This window comes from Leptonotus elevatus, chromosome 11 (genome assembly GCF_054856555.1).
Source record: "Leptonotus elevatus isolate MCC_2025b chromosome 11, RoL_Lele_1.0, whole genome shotgun sequence".
Lineage (NCBI taxonomy): Eukaryota > Metazoa > Chordata > Actinopteri > Syngnathiformes > Syngnathidae > Leptonotus > Leptonotus elevatus.
Genome location: NC_141249.1, coordinates 19,997,363 through 20,020,059, shown reverse-complemented (window position 1 = coordinate 20,020,059; position 22,697 = coordinate 19,997,363). Strand labels below are relative to the sequence as shown.

Here is a 22,697-nt window from a genome sequence, read left to right as displayed (position 1 = left end):
CGCCGATGTCATTACACCTGCAAGCTAAATATATGGAGAGCAAATGTGTGAGGGGGAAAAGATTATCCAAGGATAACCTTAAAGGGATACTCAACTCATTGAGCCAGTTTCAGCAGTAAAAAGTTAGTATTTTATACTACATTATTTTTTGTATAAAATTAATACCTTTAAAAACAAATTTTTCCACTTACTTCCTCAGTACAGGTGATGTCAAAATTTTGTTTTTAAAGGTATTAATTCTACATGAAAAATAATAAAGTTATCAAATTCATTCTGGACAAAATATTAATTTTTTACTGCTGAAAATGGCTCAATGAGTCAAGTTTAAGTCTACTTTTTCATTTTTACTACACTCCTTCAAAACGATGTCCATTTATGTGAAACATCTTTGCTTTGCACAACAACCTAGGGTTTTGATCGTCCAGTAATCCTTATAACAATGGTTCATAATTTAATACGCCAGTGCTAGTTTTCACACAGTTTCACCTTTTCCATATTGTTACTCCCTTCCCTCTAAATTCCCTGCACATCCCATAATGACACTGCGAAACAGTTTTGAGAAATTCCTGCAAATTTATTACAAATGAAGAAATAAGTAATCCCATCAAAGTCTCTAAAAGTGAAGCACTTTCATTACATCCAGTAAGTTTTTGCTGGAAAGTTTTCACAAAATCTCACTTTTACCCAGATTTGACCTCATGTCCCTTGACTAATTGTGCACACGGATCAATATAGTAGTATAAAAATATATATACACCAAATAAAAATATGCAAAAGAGTAAACAAAAAAACACTACTTAATATTTACATTATTAAGCGATGTACTATGACATCAGTGAAAAGCGCAATCCATGTGAGCATTTATGCCACGATGGCCTTTCCATGGATTTCAATGGAGAAGGTTATATGAGAGCAAATAAATGCTCAAACGCGCTTTTTCATATTTGCCTCAGCGACTAGCATGCCAGCATGTCGCTGTCACTTCCTGCATGCAGCAGGCGTTGTGTTTTAAGAAAGGACTTTCTCTGCTTGTTACGTACGTGTCCTTCAGCCGCCTCACATGACACTGATGTAATCTGCCAAGACGTTCCTCGAGTCCCACTCATTGGTCAGGAGATGACAAAAGGGGCGGAGCTTGTCAAGCGCCGCCTTCCAAGTGTCAGCGTCGCGATCTCCCGGGTTTGTCGCGAGGTCCAGGGTGAGTCGGCGTGGTGGAGGATGCGACCCCAGGGTCTCGGCAAACAGCAGCAAGTCTGCTGGCTGAATGAAGTTGGCCCTGGACAAAGAAAACAAAAGTTTGACCTTGGAACTAGAAACTTTGGAAGTTACAATGTGATGTAGTATCCCTCTGCGCAACCAGGTGCTAGCATAAAGAAGTAAAAGTTCCTCGAAATTGAGGTAATAATGAGGCTCAAACTGACTACAAATGACACATTCCAAATCATATTTCCCCATTGAAATGAATGGAAATGCCCTTAATTCATTCCATGCTCCCAAAGATGTATTTATACGCTTTTTATGTTTTTTTTATGCTAGAGCATACAGAAGGCTTTGATTCAGCCTCTGAACTGAAGAGAATGCATGAAGCAATTGCAGTTATTACAAAAACAGCCAGCAGGATGGCAGCAAAGTATAAGAAATCAACCAGGGCCATGTTGCAACAAGCTGTTTCCACCCCACTGTTTTTAATAGATTTGTGAATAACGATAAAACTTAGCTATATTCTAATGCAAATTGCTGCAAAACGGAAACAGATAGAAATGTACTTTTTTTTCCTGATGAAAGAAAAGACTAAAATTTTTATTTTGGTAGGTTCTATGTTTTTATAGCATTAGAACACAATATTCGGTGGGCCTTGCAAAATCAGTCAAAATCCAATAAAACAGCCGACTGAGCGAAGGGGGTTGCTTCAGTGAACATGGCTGGGAGTGAATGAGTTAAAAAAATTATCCAAAGACAGTAGCATGCCTTCAAAATGTTAATAAAAACTTAAAACTTAACGTAAATAGCTCCCCATTGTTTTCTACAGTAAATAAAGTTGTTTTAAATTTCTAAATAGTATAATTTTTTTTACTTAGTTTTAATTTCAAACAAAAACAGAAGGTGCAGCGTTCCCAGTGTCAGAAGCATCTATGAAAATTTTAATAATTAGTTCCCTGATATCGACACCGATAATCGGCCCAGCCAACAATCGGTCTATCCCTAATTATCTCCAATCGAACCAGGGACCATGCTAACCACTCACCCGACGTGGAGATACTCCAGCGAGCTGCACGCAGGTCCGGAGAAGAGCTGAGCCAGCACGTGCACGTGTTTGGCTGCAAACGTCAAACACTCACCGAGTTGGCCGTCAAGTGAGAAAGCGTCGACACGGTGAGGTCACGGCGAGGCTTACCCAGCCGGTTGTAAGACAAATTGAGCTTCCGCAGGGACGGCAGCGTCTTCAGGGCGTCCACCAGCTGACGCAGACTCGCAGCCTTGTCGGCGGCAAACTCCAGAAGGCGACAGTCTGCAAGGTGGAGCTCTGGAAGACCACAAAGGACAAGATGAGAATATAAAGAAGAGGAGGTTGAGAGAACAATGAGGAGGAGGAGGAGGAAGAAAAAGCAATTAAGAAGAAGATTGTGACGAATGAAGAAGAGGAAGGGGAGAACAAAGAGGCGGGTGGAGGATGAAGCGAAATGGAGGCGGAGCGTGTTACCTTCCAGCTTGCAGACACTCAGCAGCTTAATGATCTCCTCCATACAATCGGACAAGTTGAGGTTGTACAAGTTGAGACTCGCCAGGTCAACGTTTGACTCTAAACGCACACGTCAGTCATGTACATCAGATGTATATAAAATTGCTTAGCCAGCCCCAAGAGAACATTAAAAAAAGACCTCAGTGAAGTAATAAAACGGCAGAAAGATGGCGATGGCATGCTAATTGCTAAGCTATCGTACACACCGTCGAACACTGGAATAAGTGCTTGTGTGATAACGCACGCTTGTCACATCGGTCATCAATTATCAAATTAATCAACAGATATTTTTATATATATATCAATCAAAAATAAATTGTCCAAATCCAGTAATTGACCACTGTTTTTTTGTAGTCCTTCATGAAATAAGACTGATTATCTTCTTTGTTTAATCAAAATATAACATTTTCAAACATCTGTTTTTACCGGTAACATAGTGCAACATCAATCCACCTTTTATTTATTTATTTTTTATCACTATACGAATATGAAGTACGAAATAAACACTAATCACTGGTTAATAACCAGTAATCGGGGGAAAAAATGCTTTTATAATAACTTTCATGCAAAATTAAAATACATCCAATTAGTCAATTAATCAGTTGAATAATCGATAGATCAATCGATTCTAAAAATATTCGATAGTGACAGCACTAGACTGTTTCCAGACAGGTCTGAACATTTCTATTATGCGCCGTGGCCGTTATCACAAATGACCTGTCGGGAAATCGCTTTTGCGTAATCATTGTATTTCATCATTTAAGGCAAATTACGTGTTACGTCATAACGTCTGACTGCTCACCTGCGAGTGTGTTGAGGAGTTCCTTTTGAGAGTGGCCGCTGGGCAAGCGCATGCCCGAGACGTGCAGCGAGAGCAGATGGGGGCACGCCCTCAATGTGGTCAACAGGAAGTCGGCGTCCTGCGTTGTCATATCCAGAGTGATTGACAGCTGCTCCAGCTGAAATTCACCTGAGGGAAAACATCAGCAAAATGGAGAGATGAGCCACTTCGGCCATTTCGATCTCAGACCGGCACTGCATCACTCACCTTCAAGTTCCTTTTGCTTGTTCCTGGAGTCCTGAGTGAGGACTCTGGTGACCCCCACATCCAGCTCCTTCAGCTCCCGGTATGCTTGCAGCAGGTCGCACAGCACGTCCCCGCACTGCAACGTGCGGATGGACACACGACGGAGGGAGCGGCGGGGACGTGACGATAAAGACACCAGCGCTTCTGCCATGTCTTCGATGACCCAGATGGGAAGCGAATATCCAACTAAACAAAAAAACATAAGTTGAACAATAAATGAAAAACACCACCAAACTTTAGAATCAAGACACTTTTTCTTTTTTGATTGCTAATTTAAAATGGACAGAGCAAACGATATAAGACTACATTAAAAAAAATTAAAGCTGCATCACTGTCGGTCAAAAACCTCCGATATATATATATATTTTTTTAACTATCACTGTCCACTTTAAAAAAAGAAAAAACTAAAACTTACCATTGTGTAACATAAGCCATTACCATTCCATTTAGCAAGATTTATATATTTTTGGCTTATTTGGCCACAGAAAGGTTTAGTATCTAACTTCTTGTCAAACTTTTTCACAGGTGTGACGTCACTTCATGTCCCACATCTCCACTTCTGGTCCCGCCCCCTTTACCCAAATATGGTCACATTTCCCTATGATGGCATACTTCCGGCCCCGGCGCCCAAATATGGACTTCCTAGGACATCATACTTCCGGGGGCTGAAAACATGTCCCAACATGTCCCGTTTTGATCCCGCCCCCCTATGCCCAAATATGGACTTCCTATGACGCCAAAATGACATCATCCTTCTATTGCTAGGACACATTTGGACATAAGGGGCGGGGTCAAAACAGGACATGTTGGGACATGTTCTCAGCCACCGGAAGTATGACGTCATATGGGGCGGGTGGAAGTATGACATCATAGGAAATGTGCCCATATTTGTGTAAATGGGGCGGGACCTGAAGCAAAGGGGCGGGACAGGAAGTGACGTTAAACCTGTCAAAAAGTTTGACGAGAAGTCGATAATAAACCAAAAATAAATAAATAAAAGTACATACTAAACCTACAATTTCTGAAAATTAAGAAAAACGAATTTTTCCCCAATCAGCTGAAAATCATCTGATCAGCCCCCAAAAAAATCTCGACAATCATATGTTCTATGCAGCCCCACTTGTCTAAATATGGCACTCTGGTTAATATTGCGTTAGCGGAATATGAGTAAAGCAGCAAAATCCAGCCGCTCAATTGTGCTCAGGTCTCCGGAAACAACCAATCACAGCTCAGCTTAAAAAAAAAAACAGGTGAGCTGTGATTGGTCAGCAAGTGGCAAAATGGCTGCCCCCTGAGATGGATAAAAACAGCTGGATTTTGCTCATATTCCACAAATTTAATATGAATCAGAATGTCATGTTTCGACTAGTGTGAGGTCACATATAACATATTATTGTCAAGAAATGTTTTAACGTTGACGTCCCCTTTAAAGTTGTTTGTTATCATTTGTTTCATAAAGTGAAGGAAAGACCATCCCTGCATCCTAACCACCTGTTGTGGAGGGACAATTCCATCCAAGTAGCAAAGGTTGACTATATTCAGTTAGCGAACAAGGTTTTACTTGGCGTGCGGCTGTTTAACTCAAGACGGTTGTACTTACATTGCACTCACTATAGCTTCTTTTAGCAATTGCGACATGATCCCAAACTTTGGACAATCTGTCTTTCATCCTGGGTCATGTTTACTCAAGATGGCGATTTTGGGGGGGGGGGGGGAGGATTTCCTGACAAGGTCATTTTGGAGACACAAGGACTCGTCCCAACAGCAACCAAAGAAGTTACACTCACTCACATTGCGTTTGCAGCGTCAGATTGGTCAGGCTGTCAAACGTGGGCAGAATTTTGATGATATCCTCCACGTGTTCCCAAATACACTCAGTCACTACCAGAGTTTGGATCTTTAAACCTGGACACGGCGTCACGCAGCCGGGATAAGAGTCTATACAACGATGCCAGGAAAACAGTTCATTGGCCATCCGGCAGCGTTTGACGTTGGGACCATTTTCATCACAATATTGGTCTAAACTTTCACCATAGATAGCAAAAGAGCTAATCAAATTGTCAATGTTGTTGCGATCCATGGCAGGTCTATACAGATGGCCGCGTTCAGTGAACAGCCATGACAAGAAGTTGCTGAAAGGCGAGTACAGGCTGACGTGTTTCACCACGCCGTGGTCCAAAAAGCGATGGACCAAGAAGGACAGCAGTCCGGCCAATTCCCGGGACGTGTTGCTGTCCGTCCACTTCAACGTCAGCGACTCCACCGTCTTTTCCAGACTGGAGAGAAGCGGGTCCCCCGCTTTCAAGTCCACGTCGGGCTCCGTGTCAGAGCTGAGCGCCACGTGGTTGACGTATTTGACCGCCGTCGACAGGAATTGGCTCAGATTCATGTAAAACCAGCTGTCCAAGTTGATGGAAGTGTCGCGGAGACACTGGGCAAACAGCCGTCGCATCACTTCCACTTTCACCTCCTGGGAAGTGTCAAACGTCCTTTGCTGCAATCAGATAGACCACACGATGAAAAAACATTGGGCATAAATTGAAGAAATAATCAAGAGATTCAGTTGATTATTAAAATAATTATGAATTGCAGCTCTTTTATTCCTATTTCAATAAGGCAAACTGTCTGCAGCTAACAATTATTTTAATTAATCTGTCAATCAGCCTCCATTAAGGGAGGACTTGAGAAAATTGAAAAAATGTAATGTTGAGAGGATGAAATTGCAAGGATTTGGACAATTTGAAGATAAACTATAAGTCTTAAATGATAAATCGATTATCACAATAGTTGATTAATTTCACAATTGATCGGTTATCAACTAATCCATTAATTGTTGCACCTCTAAAGGCATTGTTCCTCCCTTTTCACTAATATCATTCAATTCATTTACTATAAGGGAGAATAAACATTCTAGTAAAATTACCTTGACTTTTTTTCTACATTAACACTGCAGTATTCTAATTATTTACTTTGCTTGGAAGACGTTTTTCCCTTTCTCCTATTTTAAGAATTGTAATTGATATTTATTTTATAAATGTAAAGTGTGTTAAATAAATAAATAAAATCCAAGTGCATAGTACAGGCAACAATAAAAGCAAGAGACGCACACAGTAAATTAAAAACAGTCAATTAAAAAATCGGAGTAAAAAAAGTCAAGTAGACTAAAAACCAAAATGAAAATCAACCAGAATTATTTTTCCCACAAACCATTTTCATTGTAGCTAACGTGTTGTCAATTTCATTGTTTCAATAAATAAAACTGAATTGTTCATCTGTACTGGCTCATTACAGATTCGTCAAAATGATTTTCAAAATATATATAGAATTAGTTGAGTGAGGGACAGTCGTGCATTAACCGAAATCAAATTATGAGCAGAGGTGGGCGCGTCAATGAATTTTGAGTGTCAGTCATTCATCAACAGCAAGGACACCCTTCCGTCATTGTCAATTGTCAATTATTTCAAACAGAACCAAGCTGTAATCGTCAATCCATCAATCCGTCAACATTATTTTAACCGGGCTTCTGTCATCGCTAAATTAAAGTAAATTTCATGGGCACAGTGGCCGCAGTCTGTCAATCGCCAGTCCGTCAACGGGGGCTTCCTCATTCACACGAGTACAGTGCACTCAAATCAAAGAGTGAAGAGTGGTTGCATAAAAAAAAATGGGGGTTGAGTCAATGTGTGACCTGCTTCCTGCCCGCCGCCTGCTTCCTGTCCGCCACCAACTCTTGGTACATCTTCATCCATGCCGAGAAGGTGGATATTCCTTTGACCTCAAGGTCTGGCTGAAGCTGATCCAGCTGAACTGGGTCCATGTAAGGAAGGAGATCTTTCAACAGGTCTGATGGCAGATCTGACACAAAGGAAACCAAATAAAAGCTTGTCAGAGATGGAGACAGAAACAAGCCCATTGTCTCATGTATTGTAATGTAATGTATTTCTTGTGACCATTCTACCCCCTTTCGACAACGAAATAAAAAAACACGTGTTTCATTTGGTAAACGTATATGCATTTTTTTTCCTGCTGCGTTTGGTAAACATACGATCAAAATATGACAGATGACACACAAAAAAAACCTTACTGAGAACTGCCGCTTTGCCCAAATCGTTAAAACTGAAATGATAATGGACTTTTTGTAAGCACACGTCCCTTAAAGTCGTGATCTTTCTCTCCATGTTGAACACAATAATTATTGTTGCCGTGTGTGTACTGGGGACGTGCAAAATAAAAAATATCCAAGAGTGCAACCTGGAAACCGCAGCCGTCCACTACTCAAAATATAGGAAGGGAAAAAATCTCCAGGAAGTGACGTCCACTCTAAAATGGCTGCAAACAGGAGAAGATGGCTACCGCAAGAAAACTAGCGACACCACTGGCAGGGGGTGGTAGAATCACACTCGTTTACAATTCACAATTTCAATCAGTTCAGTAACAGTTTCAGTTTATTGTCATATTCATCTAAAATTCTAAAAAGTACAATGTAGGCTACATTCCAATGAAATGAAATATTTTGTCCTCTGGCACGTTCAACCCAATGTATTGACTAAATAAATAAACACAATTCCGAACTGTGTGAAGTCAAAACTGTCTAAAAAGTCCACGCCCGAAATGACAATTCCGAGTTCACGTCACAAACGCTTTTATTCGGTGAAAGGAAGCTCTCCGCTTATTGAAAAGCACTGGACTTTGGATTGTTGTAATTTCATTTGTGAGAATTATTTTGATTTCCAAATGTAAATAAATATCGTTGACTAACAATCTTCCTGGTTTGTATGCTATAGTTACAGGCAAAAGCAATACAATACGCCGTTTGTTTACACTGTGTAAAAAAAGCATTGGCTGGAATCCTGCAAAAATAATTTAAGACCCACAAATCCATTCCCTTTCGGGTACCACATATTGTCAAACCCACCCAAAAAAACTTAAATTCAAGAATTATTCATGCATTTTAATCACAGCGGATCATACTGGACTTCAAGATCTAGAAAGTTATAGTCAATTTTATTCAAGTAGCCACTAGAATTTGAAATTCTGAATTTCCTTCTAATCTTAACCAAAATTGGGAAGCATGATCTGGATTTATAACGAGGTTGTGAAGGCGCATCTTGACTTTTGATCGGCCGGACTGCAGTCAGAATCAATGTACATATCTTGCGCACCGCTGCAGCAGGTGCGGAGCTATACGTGGCGGCCAAGGCCATGCACCGCTGATTTTGAATCCAGTGACTTTCCTGCCATTTTTGCATGAATGCATATATATTCCTTGATACTCTGCCACAGCTCATTCATTATAATTACATATTTGAAGTAAGAAAGCACATGCGCATATACGCACTCCCTCACATGCACAGCACCCACTCACACCACGCACAAGCTCATGATGTGACGTCACGTACGAGTTCCTTAAGGTGACAAAACGGGCCACGTGCACTTTTTGCAACATTCTTGAAGTTACAATAATCATTTTTTTATGCTCTATTAATAATCAATGAGTTCCTGGTATCCACGGAGCAGCCTGGCGTCGTCGTACACGCGCCCTGCACGTCGAACAAGTACGAGCACAAATGTGAGGTTACTAAACCACAAAATGACTTTTTTTGGGGGTGGCGGTGCATGGGAGGGGGTGGCGTTGCGGTCCAATATAACGCATGCGCAGTGCAGGCGGACCGCTTGGCACGCAGACCGCAATATGGCGGGAGCGCCTGAGAGCCGAGGCTGCACGGAGCTCACAGGGTGGGAGGACGACATCCAGGAGGTGCGCATCACCGGGGAGGAGGGCTGGGAGTCGGCGGCGGTCCTTCCTCCGAGCGCGGACCGCAGTCAGCCCGCTGCGCCCGTCTCTCACCCGACCTCCCCGGAGCGCAGCCGGCTCAGCGACAACACGCGGCTGGCGACCCGCTACGCGGTGCGCATCTTCCGGGAGTATCTGAGCGACAAGGCGCGCAGGCCGGACTTCGAGAACCTGGACAAGGCAGAGCTGTGCGCGCTGCTGCGCTCCTTCTACGCGGAGGCGCGATCCAAAAGCGGCCAGCTGTACAGCAAGTCGTCGCTCGTCAGCATCCGGAGCTCGCTCAACCGCTACCTGAACGAGCCGCCCCACTGCCGCACGCTGGACCTCACCAAGGACCCAGAGCTGCGCGGGGCCAATCTCGCCTTGGCGGCGGTCATCCGGCGGCTGGAGGAACGGGGCGCCGGGCCGGTAGTGCAGAAGCAGGCAATCGCGCGTTCCGACCTGCGCTGCCTCTACCAGTCGTCCATGTTCGACGCATCCACGCCGCCGGGGCTGCTCAACAAGGTTTGGTTCGAGACCTGCATGTACTTCAGCACCAGAGGCCGCGAGAAGCAGCGCGAGCTCCGCGAAGACTCGTTCGCGCTGGCCGCCGACGAGCAAGGGCGGAAGTTCGTCTACTTCCGAGCCAAGCACGGCAGCCGGAAGACGTCCCCCGACGACGACGTCACCCTGCGGCCGCGCATGTACGAGACGCGGACGGCGCTGTGCCCGTACGCCAGCTTCGAGCACTACCTAGCCAAGCGCAACCCGCTGTGCCGAGCTTTCTTCCAGCGGCCGCGCGACGCCTGGGGTCCGGCCGACGACACCTGGTTCGAGAACAAGGCAGTCGGCAAGAACCTTCTGGGCACGCGCATGCAGATGCTGTCGCGCGCCGCCAAGCTTTCCAGGACGTACACAAACCACTGCATCGGCGCCGTCTCCATAGCGACGCTCGACAGCATCGTGGGCGGCGCCGCGGCAATCACCGCTGATATGAGTGGCAGCGAGCGGTGCCTGGTTGCCGTGGCAACGCAACGCGGTCACGTGGGTGCTCAGGTCGGAAGTCTCTCCCTTCCTCGCCCCAAAAGAGTGCGCGCGGAGTCCGGAGCCAGAGGCAGCCAGGCGCATGCGCAGTCTCCTCTCCGCTCCACCGTCCCCCAGGTAGCCTGAAAGGTCACGGGACACCTCATTATAGGTAGCCTACACCTGGGCCAAGTAATCTCTTTCCGAAACGTCTACCATTACAAAGACCACACTATTCTTTCATTCATATACTTTATCAATAGCAATTGTTGAATTTTTTTCATTACATATTTTTATTTTATTTTTTTAAACATGAGCGTCAGTTATACACTCTTTGTCGGTATTCGTGAGCCAGGCAGACATTATCACTATCCCTTATAAACAGGGTCCACTGTGTTCATTATTGGAGTTAATAGCTTGCAGTTTGCTGTGTCCTGTATGCTTAATGTCTTCTTGGAACGTGCTCTCAGTTGAACGCAGGAAATCTACACAACTGGATCTCATTAGTGTGTCCCTAATATTGTGTCCAGAGTCCATTTATTGCATTAACGTACCTGATGAAGTGGCCATTGAGCAAGGACATTATGGCATCTGTTGCCGAAGCAACCACACCTCACTAATTAATTTACACAGCATGCAATACAGTGACAGCCTAAAGCTAAATAGTATTATTCACACACGCTTTTGTCAGTTGGAGCAAGTCCATCAGTGTGTTTGTTATCTCTAATCCTACAAAGCCAGAAGACAAGGTGCTGATCGAGTGTGTCGTGTCCCAGGACAGCGCAGGGCAGACTTCAGTATCCCTCCCGGGTTCGTCCGGCGTCCCCTCGCTGGCCCAACTGAGCAAAGGCAACGCACCGGTCCACGTGGATGTGGGGGGTCACACGTACACCAGCAGCCTGGACACCCTCACAAAATACCCCGAGTCACGGTGAGACGCGCTGGAGCTTTTACAGAGCAAGATTGTAATGGAGTGTTTTGGTGTGGCGAGAGGGTCAATTTAAGACAAAAATATCTTCCTTGTTTATGTAGCGGTTTGCGTAGCTGACTTTTGTAGCCTCATAAGACAAAATTGCCTCAAGTGTTTACAGAAGGAGTGCAACATTTGTTGTGTAGTGGTTCACATTGCTGACTTAGTGGAACTGTGGGTGGGAGGTTTATGACATTCAGCAGTTATGTATTGCAGCTTTTAAAGCATTTGCAAGACTAAACTGTGTTTAAAAAATTAGCATGTGCGAGATTTGTAATGTAGTGGTTCACATTGCTAACAGTGTAGCTGCGTGGGAGGCTCATGACGTACTGTACATCGATTCATGTAGACCACTTCTGTAGCTTCGTAAGACTAAATCTCTTTTACGAAAGGATGAATGCAAAATTCGTAGTGTAGTGCTTCACAGGGCTGACTTTAGTGTAGCAGTGCAGGAGGCTCATTACATACAGTAGTTTGCATAGCCCACTTTTGGGAATTCTTGTTGGGAATTCTAAGTTTGTAGTGCTGATTGGTCGAAATGAAAAAAAAAAATGTTGGCTTGGTTGTTCTCGTTATGTGACGCGCTAGCAGTGTGTCAGCAGGATCGGGCGACTGTTCAACGGAAGTGAGCCTATCGTGCTGGACGGTCTGCGGCAGCACTACTTCATCGATCGAGACGGCGCCATGTTCCGCTACATCCTCAACTTCATGCGAACCTCCAAGCTCCTCCTCCCGGATGACTTCAATGTGAGTACGCGCAACCGGGGCTGGTCGTGTAGCGTTTTTTTCTTCTCGTCTTGTGGCTGTGCCGCAGGAGTACGCTCTGCTGTATGAGGAGGCCTCCTTCTTCCAGCTGGCTCCTCTGCAGGCAGAACTTTTGCGCTGGCGGAGCAGGCGGGAAAGCAAGAGTGCGGAAGCGTCGCCATGGGAGTGCATAGTGGTTCACGTTGCTCAAGACCCGCGCGAGAGGATAAGCGTGAACGGTCGCCGGACCACCCTGGAGGAGGTCTTCCCGGAAGTCCGAGAGTTTGCGTGCGAACCCGGAAACGACAGACCAGAGAACGATGCCACGCACGTCTGTCGCTTTCCTCTCAACGACTACTGTAGCCTCACCTCTGTACAGGTATCTAAAACAGATAATATAGTGTCTGTGGGACTTTTTGTGTAGCTGGCTTGGGAGGTTTATGGAAGACTAATTTGCCTTCAACGTTTATGAAAACAGCAATGCCAATGTTGGTAGTGTTCATATACTGTAGGACAGTGGTCCTCAACCCTGGTCCTCGGGGACCGGCATCCAGACTGTTTTCCATGTCTCCTACAGCCAACACAGGTGGGAATCGTTATCAGGCTTCTCCAGAGCTTGCTAATTAGCTGATGATATGAATCACCTGTGTTAGCTGCGGGAGACATGGAAAACAGGTTGGATACCGGTCCCCGAGGACCAGGTTTGAGGACCACTGCTGTCGGAAACATTAGCGTATCTGGTCTGGGAGGGAATTTCATCTGAAAACAGGAATGCTAGGTCCATAGTGTAGTGGTTTACATAGCTGCCGTTTTTGTAGCTGCTGTGGGAGTTTGAAACTTGGAAGTTCGGCCATTTGAATATCTGACTTTTTTTTTTTTTTTTTTTGCTTAAAATAAAACTATTTTCAAAAATATGATTGAAAGACTGGTAGTGTAGTAGTTCACATAGTTGGCCTGTGTATCTGGGGCAGTATTCTCATTCAAGATTCCAAATTGTTTTTAAGGGTTACTAAAACTGGAATGTTTGGCTGGTTGTGAAGTGGTTCGCATATCTGACTTTTGTAACCTTGTCCTGGAGGTTCAGGAAGACTAAATTATCTTAAAAATAGAAAGATTGGTTGTGTAGTAGTTCACGTAGTTGACCTGCATATCTGGGGCTGTAAGTTCATTCATGATTCTAAATTTTTTTAATGTTTACAAATACAGCAATGGTCTTTCGGTCGTGTAGTAGTTCACATAGATGACATATACGTTTGGTTGGGAGTTGAATTAAAGATTTTTAATTAAGTGTTTAGAAAATAAACAATGCATGTTAGGTAATGTAGTGGTTGACAACTCTGACTTTTGTAGCTGTTATGGTGGCTTCACGGAATACTAAATCGTCTTAAAAAAACAGGAAAATGTTGGTAATGTAGTAGAGTTTCAATGTAGATGCGAATGTTGTCATCTAAAAACAGGAATGCTGCTTTGGCAGTGTAGTGGTTCACATACATGACTTCAGTTGTGTGCGGGTTCTTTATGGTAAAATACATTGTTAACAAAAACAGGAAGGTTCGAGGGCTAGCGGTTAATAAAACTACCGTTTGTGTGCAAGATTTTGGACATTTTCCTAAATGTTTACAAAAACGCTAGGTTGATCATCTAGTGGTTCACATCACGACACTGACAATTGTTTACAAACCTGTAATGCTAGGGTAGCAGTTCACATAGATGGCGTTTGTGTCGCCAGAGTAACAACCTCTCAAATCAATTGACAGTCTTGTGACGTCCCAATACTTTTGTCAACAAGCTTTTTTGTTGACCCCGACATGAAATCATGCAAAAGTTCAGTTTTGCTTCTTACTTGCTTGCGGCTGCAGGTGCTGGAGCGCTTCCAAGAGAGAGGATTCCGGGTGGCCTGTTCGTGCGGCAGCGCCGACGCCTCCTCATACTTCAGCCAGTACCTGTTAGGCCGGGCGGGCGTGGTGGCCGGCCGGCGCCCCGCCGAACACATCAAATGTGAAGAGCTGTAAAAGTCGGCGATCAGACGACACATGGAAGAACTGCTTTTGTCAATACGCTAATGATGACCATGTCATGTGACAGGAAGTGCGGCACAAAGTGTATCCTCTGTAAAGAAGAAAAAATATTTTTAGGCACAACATGACACAAAACGCTTGTAGACATTTTTTTTAATTTAACAGAGTGCAACAAAAAGACAGCTTCAATGTAAGCTTCAACATATACAAAATAATAAGCACAGCATCGGAATACAGTGGAACCTTGCGTACATGTGGTTCGGCAGCTGTTGATTCACCTATTCGCAGTTTTTTGTTTGTTCAAGATTTTTTGGGGGTGTTAACAAAAGTATAACATTTTCCTCCTAAGCATTTATAATGGTCGTCAATGATACGTGGATTTTTGGTATTTGCTAGCAGGGTCCACTGCAATGAACAAGAACACGCGCACAAAAAATATATTTTACAACAAACACAAAACACTAAACTTGCAAAAGATACGAGCTGCTGTTCCAGCTATTTTTTGCTTTAGCTTAAGAGTGAACATTTTAGATACAATAAGCAGCTGGTTGGCAAAAAGTGATTTTTTTTTTAAAGAATACTGTCAAACTTAACATGAAACAAAAATAAATATACTTAGTGCATAAACAACAACCCTGCTAGCTTAATGCTATATTTTGATGCAAAAAAGCTATTGAAAGGCTAACAACTAGCATTGGTAATTGCAAGATTACTGTATATCGATATATACAACAAAAGAAACATTTGACAAAACTCAGTATTCTTTATCCTCTGCGAAAAAACAAATGCAGAGGCCACTCTGTATATGCGGTTTGACATTCATGAATTTTGGGGAGTTCCCCATTTTTCATAACACCTCCCATTATTTGCAGTAATTTTCCCCCTGTGATTCTGATTATTCGTGCTTTCACCTGATACATCCACTTTATTTTAGTTTTTTTACCCTAGTCTACGCTTATTCTTTTCTTCCCCCCCAGGAGTTGGAAATATCTTATTTTGAGTATCAATGAGCTCTTCTTCATTAGTCGGCATGTATTATACTGCCTCCCAGTGGTTAAAGTGGGCACAACTGGAGCAGCACAATGAATTTGAACTGAACAATGTTGAATTCTTTATGTTCTATTGTAATTATGTTACAACTATGTTTTATATTGTGATTTTTTTATTATTATTAAACAAAGCAGTTTTGTTTTTGTTTTGTTTTTGGGTGAGGCCAGAACGGAGTTGATGGTAGTTCTATTCATTTGAATCGAGAAAGACGATTTGCCATACGCGTGAATACCACTCTTCTCTCAGGGCACCGCTGTATCCATATTCTAGCGGTTCAGGTTCGAATGGTTGGAGCGGTTAGAGCATGGCCTTGTAGAAGGTGAGAGAGTGTCGCAGGAAGTGGTCCTGCTCCATGCACACCAGCAGGTCCCGAAGCATCACGCGGCTCACGCGATGGACGGCCTGCCTGGGTGCCAGCGACACCTGATGCGCGCACACACACACACACACAAAAACAAAAGAATCTTACTGGCACGCGCAGAATTTACACACAACAATCCCTCATCTACTCACACGCACCCGTACCTGGCCTTCCATGTTACTAAGCGGTCTCTTCTTCCTGGGGCCGATGGCCGCCAGAGCGGTGAGGTTTGCTTCTCGCTTCTGCAGCTGAGCTTCTTCCATTTGTTGCAACTCAACAAGGAAACATCAACAACGAGCGAGTCAGCAAAACCACAAACTGTGCAAACGGAATTCACACGGAGCGAAAAAAAGTCACCTCTTTCGCTCGCTGCTTTAGCTGCTGCTGCAGCGGATCCTCAGTGTGTGAGCGACTCTGCCGGCGAGGGACAAACGCGGAGAGACAAGAGACAGGATGACAACAGCAACATTTTTTATTATTTTTGGGACCTTCAAGAGCAAATTCATTGAATTTCAGCCTCCAATATGTTCTACACAGACCCACTAGTCTAAAGACGGTACAGTATTATGAATAATTTTGCATTTGTGGAAAATGAATTAAGCAGAAAAATACTCCTATTTTTTTATCCATTTGAGGCGGCGGCCATTTTGCCATTTGCTGTCGACTGAAAATGACATCACAGTAGCTAAGGGCTCAGCTTGCGGACATCACCTGACCGAACCCAGAAAACAGGTGAGCCATGATTGGTTGTTGCTTGGCCTGTTGTATTAGGTCTCTTAAAAGGTAGATTCAAGGATTTTTTGTCGCTGCGCCTTCCGGGTAGACGATCTTAACGATTGTTTCTTGATCCTGTCAATCAATCTTCTGCAACGACGTCGTGCGTGCTCGTTTCCTACTTCCTAGCTGCGCATGCGCACGTGGAGTGTTTGTAGCATGTAGCCGCTGAGCTTCGGATTCAGCCATTCATCTTAGCTCCACCAATCTCACTGCATACTTTGAAAAAAAAAGCCACAAGAGGACACCAGTCTTTGAAGCGAGGCCGACGGCAGAGATTAAAAAGACTGATGAACATGAGCTCACACGTTAGCAACATTTGAGAGGCGTTTCCCCCGGACGAGCAGGAGAGCTGGTAGGATGGTTTTCCGCATGCGCATTTTTTAAAACCTGACAGACATTTGGCTTTTACTTTTCGAGAAAATCCTTGAATCCACCATTAATGATTTTGATTTGATAGGTGACTTTAGCTAGGCCGTTGTGTCACTGTGACTTGTCCTGGCTTGGCGTCAAGACAATTTGAATAGATTAGACCTTCTTCCGCATTCAGCAGAAAAGGCTCTTCAGCTGTGTCCCTCGATCTTTCTGGCATCCAGTAAATAGTTCAACTGAGAATATGCAGTCTCCTTGTTATTATTAGTATAGCGAGCGTTCAAGATAAAAGAACCAGTGAAAATTCCCATCTGAGCTTTATAGGTCATTACGTGGCGTAAAACAAGATTGACACCAGAGGAAGGAGACAGGAATGACACCGAATTTGGCATGCGTCAAGATGTGGCAAGAACGAGACCCGATAAAACGTGAGGCAGATTTCGAGCGAGAGAGGATTAAAGTAGGAATGAGAGTGAACACGGCATGAGATGTAAATTTGGAGTGAGACAGGGTTGAAGCCGCAAGTGGCGTGAGACTGACCCTGGCCAATCGCATCATCCTGTCCCTCTCCTCTTCATCTTGCCTCTTCTTCCTCAAAGTGTCCACCTCCTCCAGGAAATGCAGCTGCGCGCGCACGTCGCTCACTCTAGCGTGCCACAGGTTATCCTGCGGACGGCAAGCGGCCAATAGGAGCTCACAACGCACCACAAACCTGGAAGCCCGACCGGAGTACCTTCAGCGTCGTCTTGCGGTGTTCTGCCATCACGCTGAGCTTCTCCAGAAGGCTGCGGAGATACTCCTGAGCGGCGTGAGAAACCAGCGCCACCGCCTCGGGGCCCACTTGGCTCACCCCCAGAGGGCGTCCCGTGCGCAGGATACGGCCCAGCACGGGGCCCGGAGACAGGAAGAGCTGATCCTGACAGGACTGTACCACCGAGCCCACCGCGCTGGTCAGGATCTGAGCGTTTTCCTCGCGCAAGTTGACGCCCGCCATGGACGGCACGTCGTTAATGTCATCCTCTTCTCTGTTGGGGATGCGGAGAGATTAAATGATTGGCTAATTCCGTGATTCTCAAAGTGTATGGCCACCAGTGGTACATTTGAGATGAAAGCATTTGGATGCGCAGCGAAATGCATCAGGATCTTCTTACTTGTATGAGGCTGAAGTGTCCCTAAAAGCAAGTCTTGTGGTGCACTGAGGATCTTGAGCAAAAGGCTGCTTCATGGAGAATATTCCTAGTAAAAAAAAGATAAATAAAAAATAAAAAAACAGAAGGCATTGATGTAGCGTCTGAAATGAAGAGGTGGCTTAAAGCAATGGTAGTTATTACAAGAAAAAACGGCCAGCAGGTGGCAGCAGAATATAGAAAATCAGCCAGGCCCATGTTGCAACAAGCTCTTTTTGTCAGTGTTTTCACTAGGAATGTAAATGACAAAACTTAGCTATATTCTTATGTTATTTGCTGCAATACAGAAACATAAAAATGTACTTTTTTTCCTTATGAAAGAAGAGACTCTAATCTTTCTTTTGCTAAGTTCCATGTTTTTATAGCAATAGAACACAATATTCTGTGGGCCTTGCAAAATCAGTCAAAATCTAGTAAAACAGCCGGGAGCGAAGGGGGTTACTTCAGTGAAAATAGTTGCCAGTGAATGGGTTAATATAATTTCAAAGACAGAAGAAAAAGCCATGTTGGCCCTCACGAGCAAGTGCAAAAGAGGCGTAAGTGCCTACCTGTGAAGTTTTTTCCAATCTGTACCGGGATCACTTTGGAGGTCGAGGTAGGAGTTCTGAAGTTCTTGGAAGTGAAAGTTCTGGACTGGCCCATCACGCTTGCGCCACTTGACTGCAAAACCAATCATTAGCAGGATTTGACATGATTTTTATTGTTATTATTAAAATGGCACGGACCACAAGAGGGAGGGCTTTCGGAATTGGAGTTGGGTTCTCATTGGGCTTCTTCACAGCTAGGTTGTAGGAGGAGGACAACGCCGATGACGAGGAGCAGGCCTGCTGGACGAACACCTGCGGGTCTGCGGTGAGGCGTCGCACTGCTGGGAGACTTTTCTGACAGCAGAATTAGAAGAACGTATTCATTACTGTCACGTTGAAAACAGAATGGATGAATATTTGACTGACAAATGGAAATGCCATGGCAGTGAATGATTTAAAAAAAAAGTTCTTGTCCCTCACTCACCTTGAGGAACGGCACCAAGCAGGGCTGTGGTGTGGACTTGAGCTCCTTATAGAGCGCCTCGGTGAACTCCTCCACCTCCATCCTGCCTTCCTACGACAACAACTTGGACGTCACGTGACCCGACAGCGATACACGGAAAGTCAAACGGCAAAATCAAGAAGCCCACCAGCAGACTCCTGACCAGGCCTCGCACGTTGTTGGCCATGTTGGCGGACTTGGGGTCGCTGGACGCCAGCTTCATCAGCGTCACCAGGAAGTTCTTGCACTTCTTCACGCTCTCTAGAGTCTCCTGGGGGTCAGCAGGACAAAATGCTAGATTCTGTGACGACACTTACTTGAAATGTATTTTGGAAATTTGCCTTTTGGTGGAATTAAACTAAACAAAGTGATGCTCTCCAATATGCAAGTTCAAGGCACTTGCCTGACTAAATTTAGGTTGGGGCTCCTTCTTGGTTTCCACGGTGACCGGCTGAAAAGTATCCCGGCGTTCAGCTGCTACACCGCCGGTCTGAACCACCGCTGGCTTGGGAGTCACGCCTAGCACCTGAAGGCACACAGCCAAAGTGAAAGTTTTACACAGAAACCGTGACAATATTTGTAGCATTTAGTTTTAGCCTATGAATTTTAACAATCGTTACTACTGCATTTAGTGGCACTTTTGTTGTTTTTCAGTCTCTCACATACCAACCGATGAAGAAAGAATGTACATTTTAATCTACTATTTTAGTTATTTTTGTTTATTTTGTCTACTATTGTTGTATTTTTGTTTTCATGTCTTTTCTGCTTTGTCTAATATTTCTGAATTTGACTTGTGTTTTTGTATACATTTTTGATTATTTGTAGATATATTTTTTGCATTTATTGACATTTAATAGTCTTAATATTTGTTGTATTTCTTGTTTTGTCTTTTTATTCTTTGCAACTATCTGTATTTTTCAGCTTTTGCATTGTTCCTTTTGAATTATTTGTCTTGAATTTATTCCTAGTACTTGTTTATACTTTTTCCTACAATTTTGTATTATTATTTTCTAATACTGTTTTCATTTTATTATTGTGGTTTATGTTTTCTACTATGTGTAGTTTTAGCTGATATTTTATATTTTGTAAGGAATGTTTGCTTAAAATAATTGTAATTTGTTTGTAAATTTGTGTATTTGTTTCTCATATATTTTACCGTTCTTTTTCTGCACTTAAGTTGTATTTTTCCTCTAACGTATGTGTATCTTTAGATTATTAAATTTAGATTTTTGGTGTAATATTCCATCAATCCATTCCTGCTATCAGATCCCTGTAGTATTTATTTTATCTTCATAATGATAATACTGATAATCATTTAGCTCACCATCATCGGGATATGAAATTTTCTTTGTGTTTCATCTCTTTATCGACAAACAAGTCACTCTGGCGAGAGCGCCTAGAGGACAGTCCCGGATATGCTCCTACCTTGACCATAGCCGTCTTCTGGAAAGTTTGAGGAGCCGTCATCCTGATCACTGTAACCTTCTCGTTGCTTTGACTCGTGGGAGCTGCCGTGGACACCTGATGTTGCAAAGCGGCACCGTGAGTGCATGTGAGTGCGGGCTTGCGGGATATACTCATACCTGGGAGGCCAGGATTCCGGTGGCCGGACCGTTGCCGGTTCTCGCTCCCTGTTGCGCCTGAGCCAAAGCCTGCTGGGACATCAGCATCAGCTGACCACTCTGACTGCGGATCAGCATCATACCTGCCCATATAAATATACGTATGTAAATATATCTAAATATTTAATTTTTAGTTGTTTTTTTCTTAGGACAAACGACGGCACTTGAAACATTTTTGGGTAATCTTGTCATGTTGCCTTTGTCATGAAGTCAAAATCAAATACCTGGTGGAATCTGGATGTTAGCGGGCAAACGTGTCTGAGTCAGCCGAGGCGCCACAGCCACCTGTGGTCCAACCGTCCTGGGCACCGTTATCACCACCGTCCTCCCCTGGGCCAAGGTAGGGTTCTTCATGGTGGTGGTTGTGGCCTGGCTCAGAACCGCTTTGGGCCCATTGGCATTTGCCACGCCAGGCTTTGAAATCTTGGTTAACACCATGACGGCGGGGGAGGACGTCTGAGGGGACGGAACCAGGGAGGTGGAAGTGGGTTGGTAGATTTCGCCCTTGGAAACACCTGGAGCAGGAACAAGGCCACACTTGGCTGTGGCCTGCAGGGTCTTCACTTGAATGCTGCAGGGCTCTCCATCTTGGACTGTCTCCGTGGGGTCTTTATTCATAGCCATAGTTGCTTCTATGTGGGAAACACATGTGACTTGATGCAATTAATTCAATGTGTAAGACACTTTTAAACAATATTGTCCATGTGGTGCTTTAATTTAAATTTAAGAGAGAAACACTTGGAATTATAAAAAAAGTGTAGTCACATGTTTTTTGTTTGTTTTTTCTCTCAACAAACTACAGTACATCAAAGAAACTTACCTTTGTGCCGCTACTGTGCAGATTTTCTAAACACACCCAAACGTCAAATGACCGTTTGGCTTCTGATGTGCTGTTGGTAGGTGTACTCGTGTTAATTTCTATTTAACTGGATTATCAAAGTCAAATGTGTTTTAGCTACACTAGCGACAAGTGTTTCATACATCGCGTGTTTGACGAGTCTAGTTTCAAACAATTTTGAAATGTTTGCTAACACTTCCAATTAGCCAAATTACGAAACATTGCATGAAACGCGCTGCCAAGAATGAGGAATTAAAGGTCCACATTCACATGTCACATCTTATATAAAATATAAAGTGATACACGTTATACAAAGTATAAGATGTTACAAAGATGGGCGCCGAGTGGCGTTTTAGGTTTGTACGTTGAACAGGCGGCGGTGTCGTCTCGAGGCATGAATATTTAAATTACGTACTCTTCAGTTGACGTGAACGCACCGTCCCGCCATACCGCTCGTACTCTCTGGTAGTGGTTACTGGTGATGCGTTCAGATAAACTGGAAGAACGTGGGGCATACTGGTTATTTCGTGTTTACGCTTCTTACAAAATAACACAGTATAATCATTGTTTGTAACTATGCACATTTCGCACTCTCCAGGTGACTTAACCGAATAAAAAAAGAAAGAAACATTAGATTCATTGTAAGTTTATGTTAATATCGCATTGTCGACTGCAGTGACTTGAACATGCAGAGACTTGAACGCACCGCACCGTGCCTGTACTGTGGTTATCAGTGACGCGATGCGTTCAGGGTAATGGCGTCGTTAAACCTATTTTACGGGGTTCAAGCCTACCTAAAATGTTATTAGGCCCTCCCTAAATTAATTGTGTATTTTTTTTCTATAAATATATATATATATATAGTTGTTTTTTTTACAAAAAAAAATCAAAAACTTTAAATATTTAGTATACAGAAAGCGAAATTAACTAAATCGTCAGGCACTATTCATGTAAATATAATCATAAATCTGTTGGGTTTTTTAGTAAAAAAAGAGTCACCCTGGATAAGCGGTAGAAAATAAATGGATAGACTAACTTAGGTGATAGGATTCCGTTTCCTGTCATTTAAAAAAACACTTTTTCCAAAAGAAGAAATTGGATATCATCTG

At 43.6% G+C, this 22,697-nt stretch overlaps 3 protein-coding genes across 10 annotated transcripts; 1 reads left to right on the top strand and 2 right to left on the bottom strand.

The window, feature by feature from the left end:
• Positions 1 to 553: 553 nt before the first annotated feature.
• On the bottom strand, positions 554 to 8,122 carry lrrc41 (leucine rich repeat containing 41). The gene is made up of 9 exons (XM_086089683.1): positions 7,912 to 8,122; positions 7,516 to 7,682; positions 5,619 to 6,321; positions 3,789 to 4,013; positions 3,543 to 3,710; positions 2,702 to 2,800; positions 2,396 to 2,524; positions 2,246 to 2,318; positions 554 to 1,276 (listed from the first exon to the last, which is right to left on the bottom strand). Exons 1-9 carry the CDS (start codon positions 8,003 to 8,005, stop codon positions 1,057 to 1,059), a joined length of 1,878 nt encoding a protein of 625 aa, XP_085945809.1. The 5' UTR covers positions 8,006 to 8,122; the 3' UTR covers positions 554 to 1,056.
• Positions 8,123 to 9,496: 1,374 nt separating this feature from the next.
• On the top strand, positions 9,497 to 15,544 carry LOC147166378 (uncharacterized). Of its 3 annotated transcripts, none has more exons than XM_086089675.1 (5): positions 9,497 to 10,761; positions 11,400 to 11,554; positions 12,196 to 12,340; positions 12,408 to 12,716; positions 14,197 to 15,544. In XM_086089675.1, exons 1-5 carry the CDS (start codon positions 9,520 to 9,522, stop codon positions 14,347 to 14,349), a joined length of 2,004 nt encoding a protein of 667 aa, XP_085945801.1. In that variant the 5' UTR covers positions 9,497 to 9,519; the 3' UTR covers positions 14,350 to 15,544. The 3 variants fall into 3 exon arrangements, with proteins under 3 accessions (XP_085945801.1, XP_085945800.1, XP_085945802.1); XM_086089674.1 differs by having other exon boundaries at positions 11,361 to 11,554; XM_086089676.1 differs by lacking the exon at positions 14,197 to 15,544 and having other exon boundaries at positions 11,361 to 11,554; positions 12,185 to 12,340; positions 12,408 to 12,678.
• LOC147166377 (transcription initiation factor TFIID subunit 4-like) lies at positions 10,992 to 21,972 on the bottom strand. 6 transcript variants are annotated; one of them, XM_086089679.1, is made up of 17 exons: positions 21,571 to 21,972; positions 20,975 to 21,382; positions 20,712 to 20,833; positions 20,554 to 20,649; positions 19,532 to 19,654; positions 19,277 to 19,399; positions 19,111 to 19,200; positions 18,825 to 18,980; positions 18,648 to 18,759; positions 18,064 to 18,148; positions 17,646 to 17,937; positions 17,453 to 17,578; positions 16,124 to 16,180; positions 15,925 to 16,038; positions 15,628 to 15,828; positions 14,181 to 14,446; positions 10,992 to 11,531 (listed from the first exon to the last, which is right to left on the bottom strand). In XM_086089679.1, the coding sequence occupies exons 2-15, from the start codon at positions 21,372 to 21,374 to the stop codon at positions 15,703 to 15,705; spliced, it is 2,022 nt and encodes a 673-aa protein (XP_085945805.1). In that variant the 5' UTR covers positions 21,375 to 21,382; positions 21,571 to 21,972; the 3' UTR covers positions 10,992 to 11,531; positions 14,181 to 14,446; positions 15,628 to 15,702. The 6 variants fall into 6 exon arrangements, with proteins under 6 accessions (XP_085945805.1, XP_085945807.1, XP_085945803.1 ...); XM_086089681.1 differs by having other exon boundaries at positions 14,181 to 14,343; XM_086089677.1 differs by having other exon boundaries at positions 14,181 to 15,828.
• Positions 21,973 to 22,697: the final 725 nt, after the last annotated feature.

Bases quoted from the DNA above. Each gene is read 5' to 3' on its own strand.
- lrrc41 (XM_086089683.1), bottom strand. From the start codon at position 8,005: ATGGAGAGAAAGATCACGACTTTAAGGGACGTGTGCTTACAAAAAGTC. The intron at 6,322-7,515 runs GTCACACATTGA...ATCTGATTGCAG, and splicing joins AGGCGGCGGGCAGGAAGCAG to CAAAGGACGTTTGACACTTC. The intron at 2,801-3,542 runs GTGAGCAGTCAG...GTGTGCGTTTAG, and splicing joins ACTCCTCAACACACTCGCAG to AGTCAAACGTTGACCTGGCG.
- LOC147166378 (XM_086089674.1), top strand. From the start codon at position 9,520: ATGGCGGGAGCGCCTGAGAGCCGAGGCTGCACGGAGCTCACAGGGTGG. The intron at 11,555-12,195 runs GTGAGACGCGCT...GTGTGTCAGCAG, and splicing joins ACAAAATACCCCGAGTCACG to GATCGGGCGACTGTTCAACG. The intron at 12,717-14,196 runs GTATCTAAAACA...TTGCGGCTGCAG, and splicing joins GTAGCCTCACCTCTGTACAG to GTGCTGGAGCGCTTCCAAGA.
- LOC147166377 (XM_086089677.1), bottom strand. From the start codon at position 21,374: ATGGCTATGAATAAAGACCCCACGGAGACAGTCCAAGATGGAGAGCCC. The intron at 20,650-20,711 runs GTATGAGTATAT...TTGCAACATCAG, and splicing joins CCGGAATCCTGGCCTCCCAG to GTGTCCACGGCAGCTCCCAC. The intron at 15,829-15,924 runs GTGCGTGTGAGT...TGCGCGCATCAG, and splicing joins ACATGGAAGGCCAGGTACGG to GTGTCGCTGGCACCCAGGCA.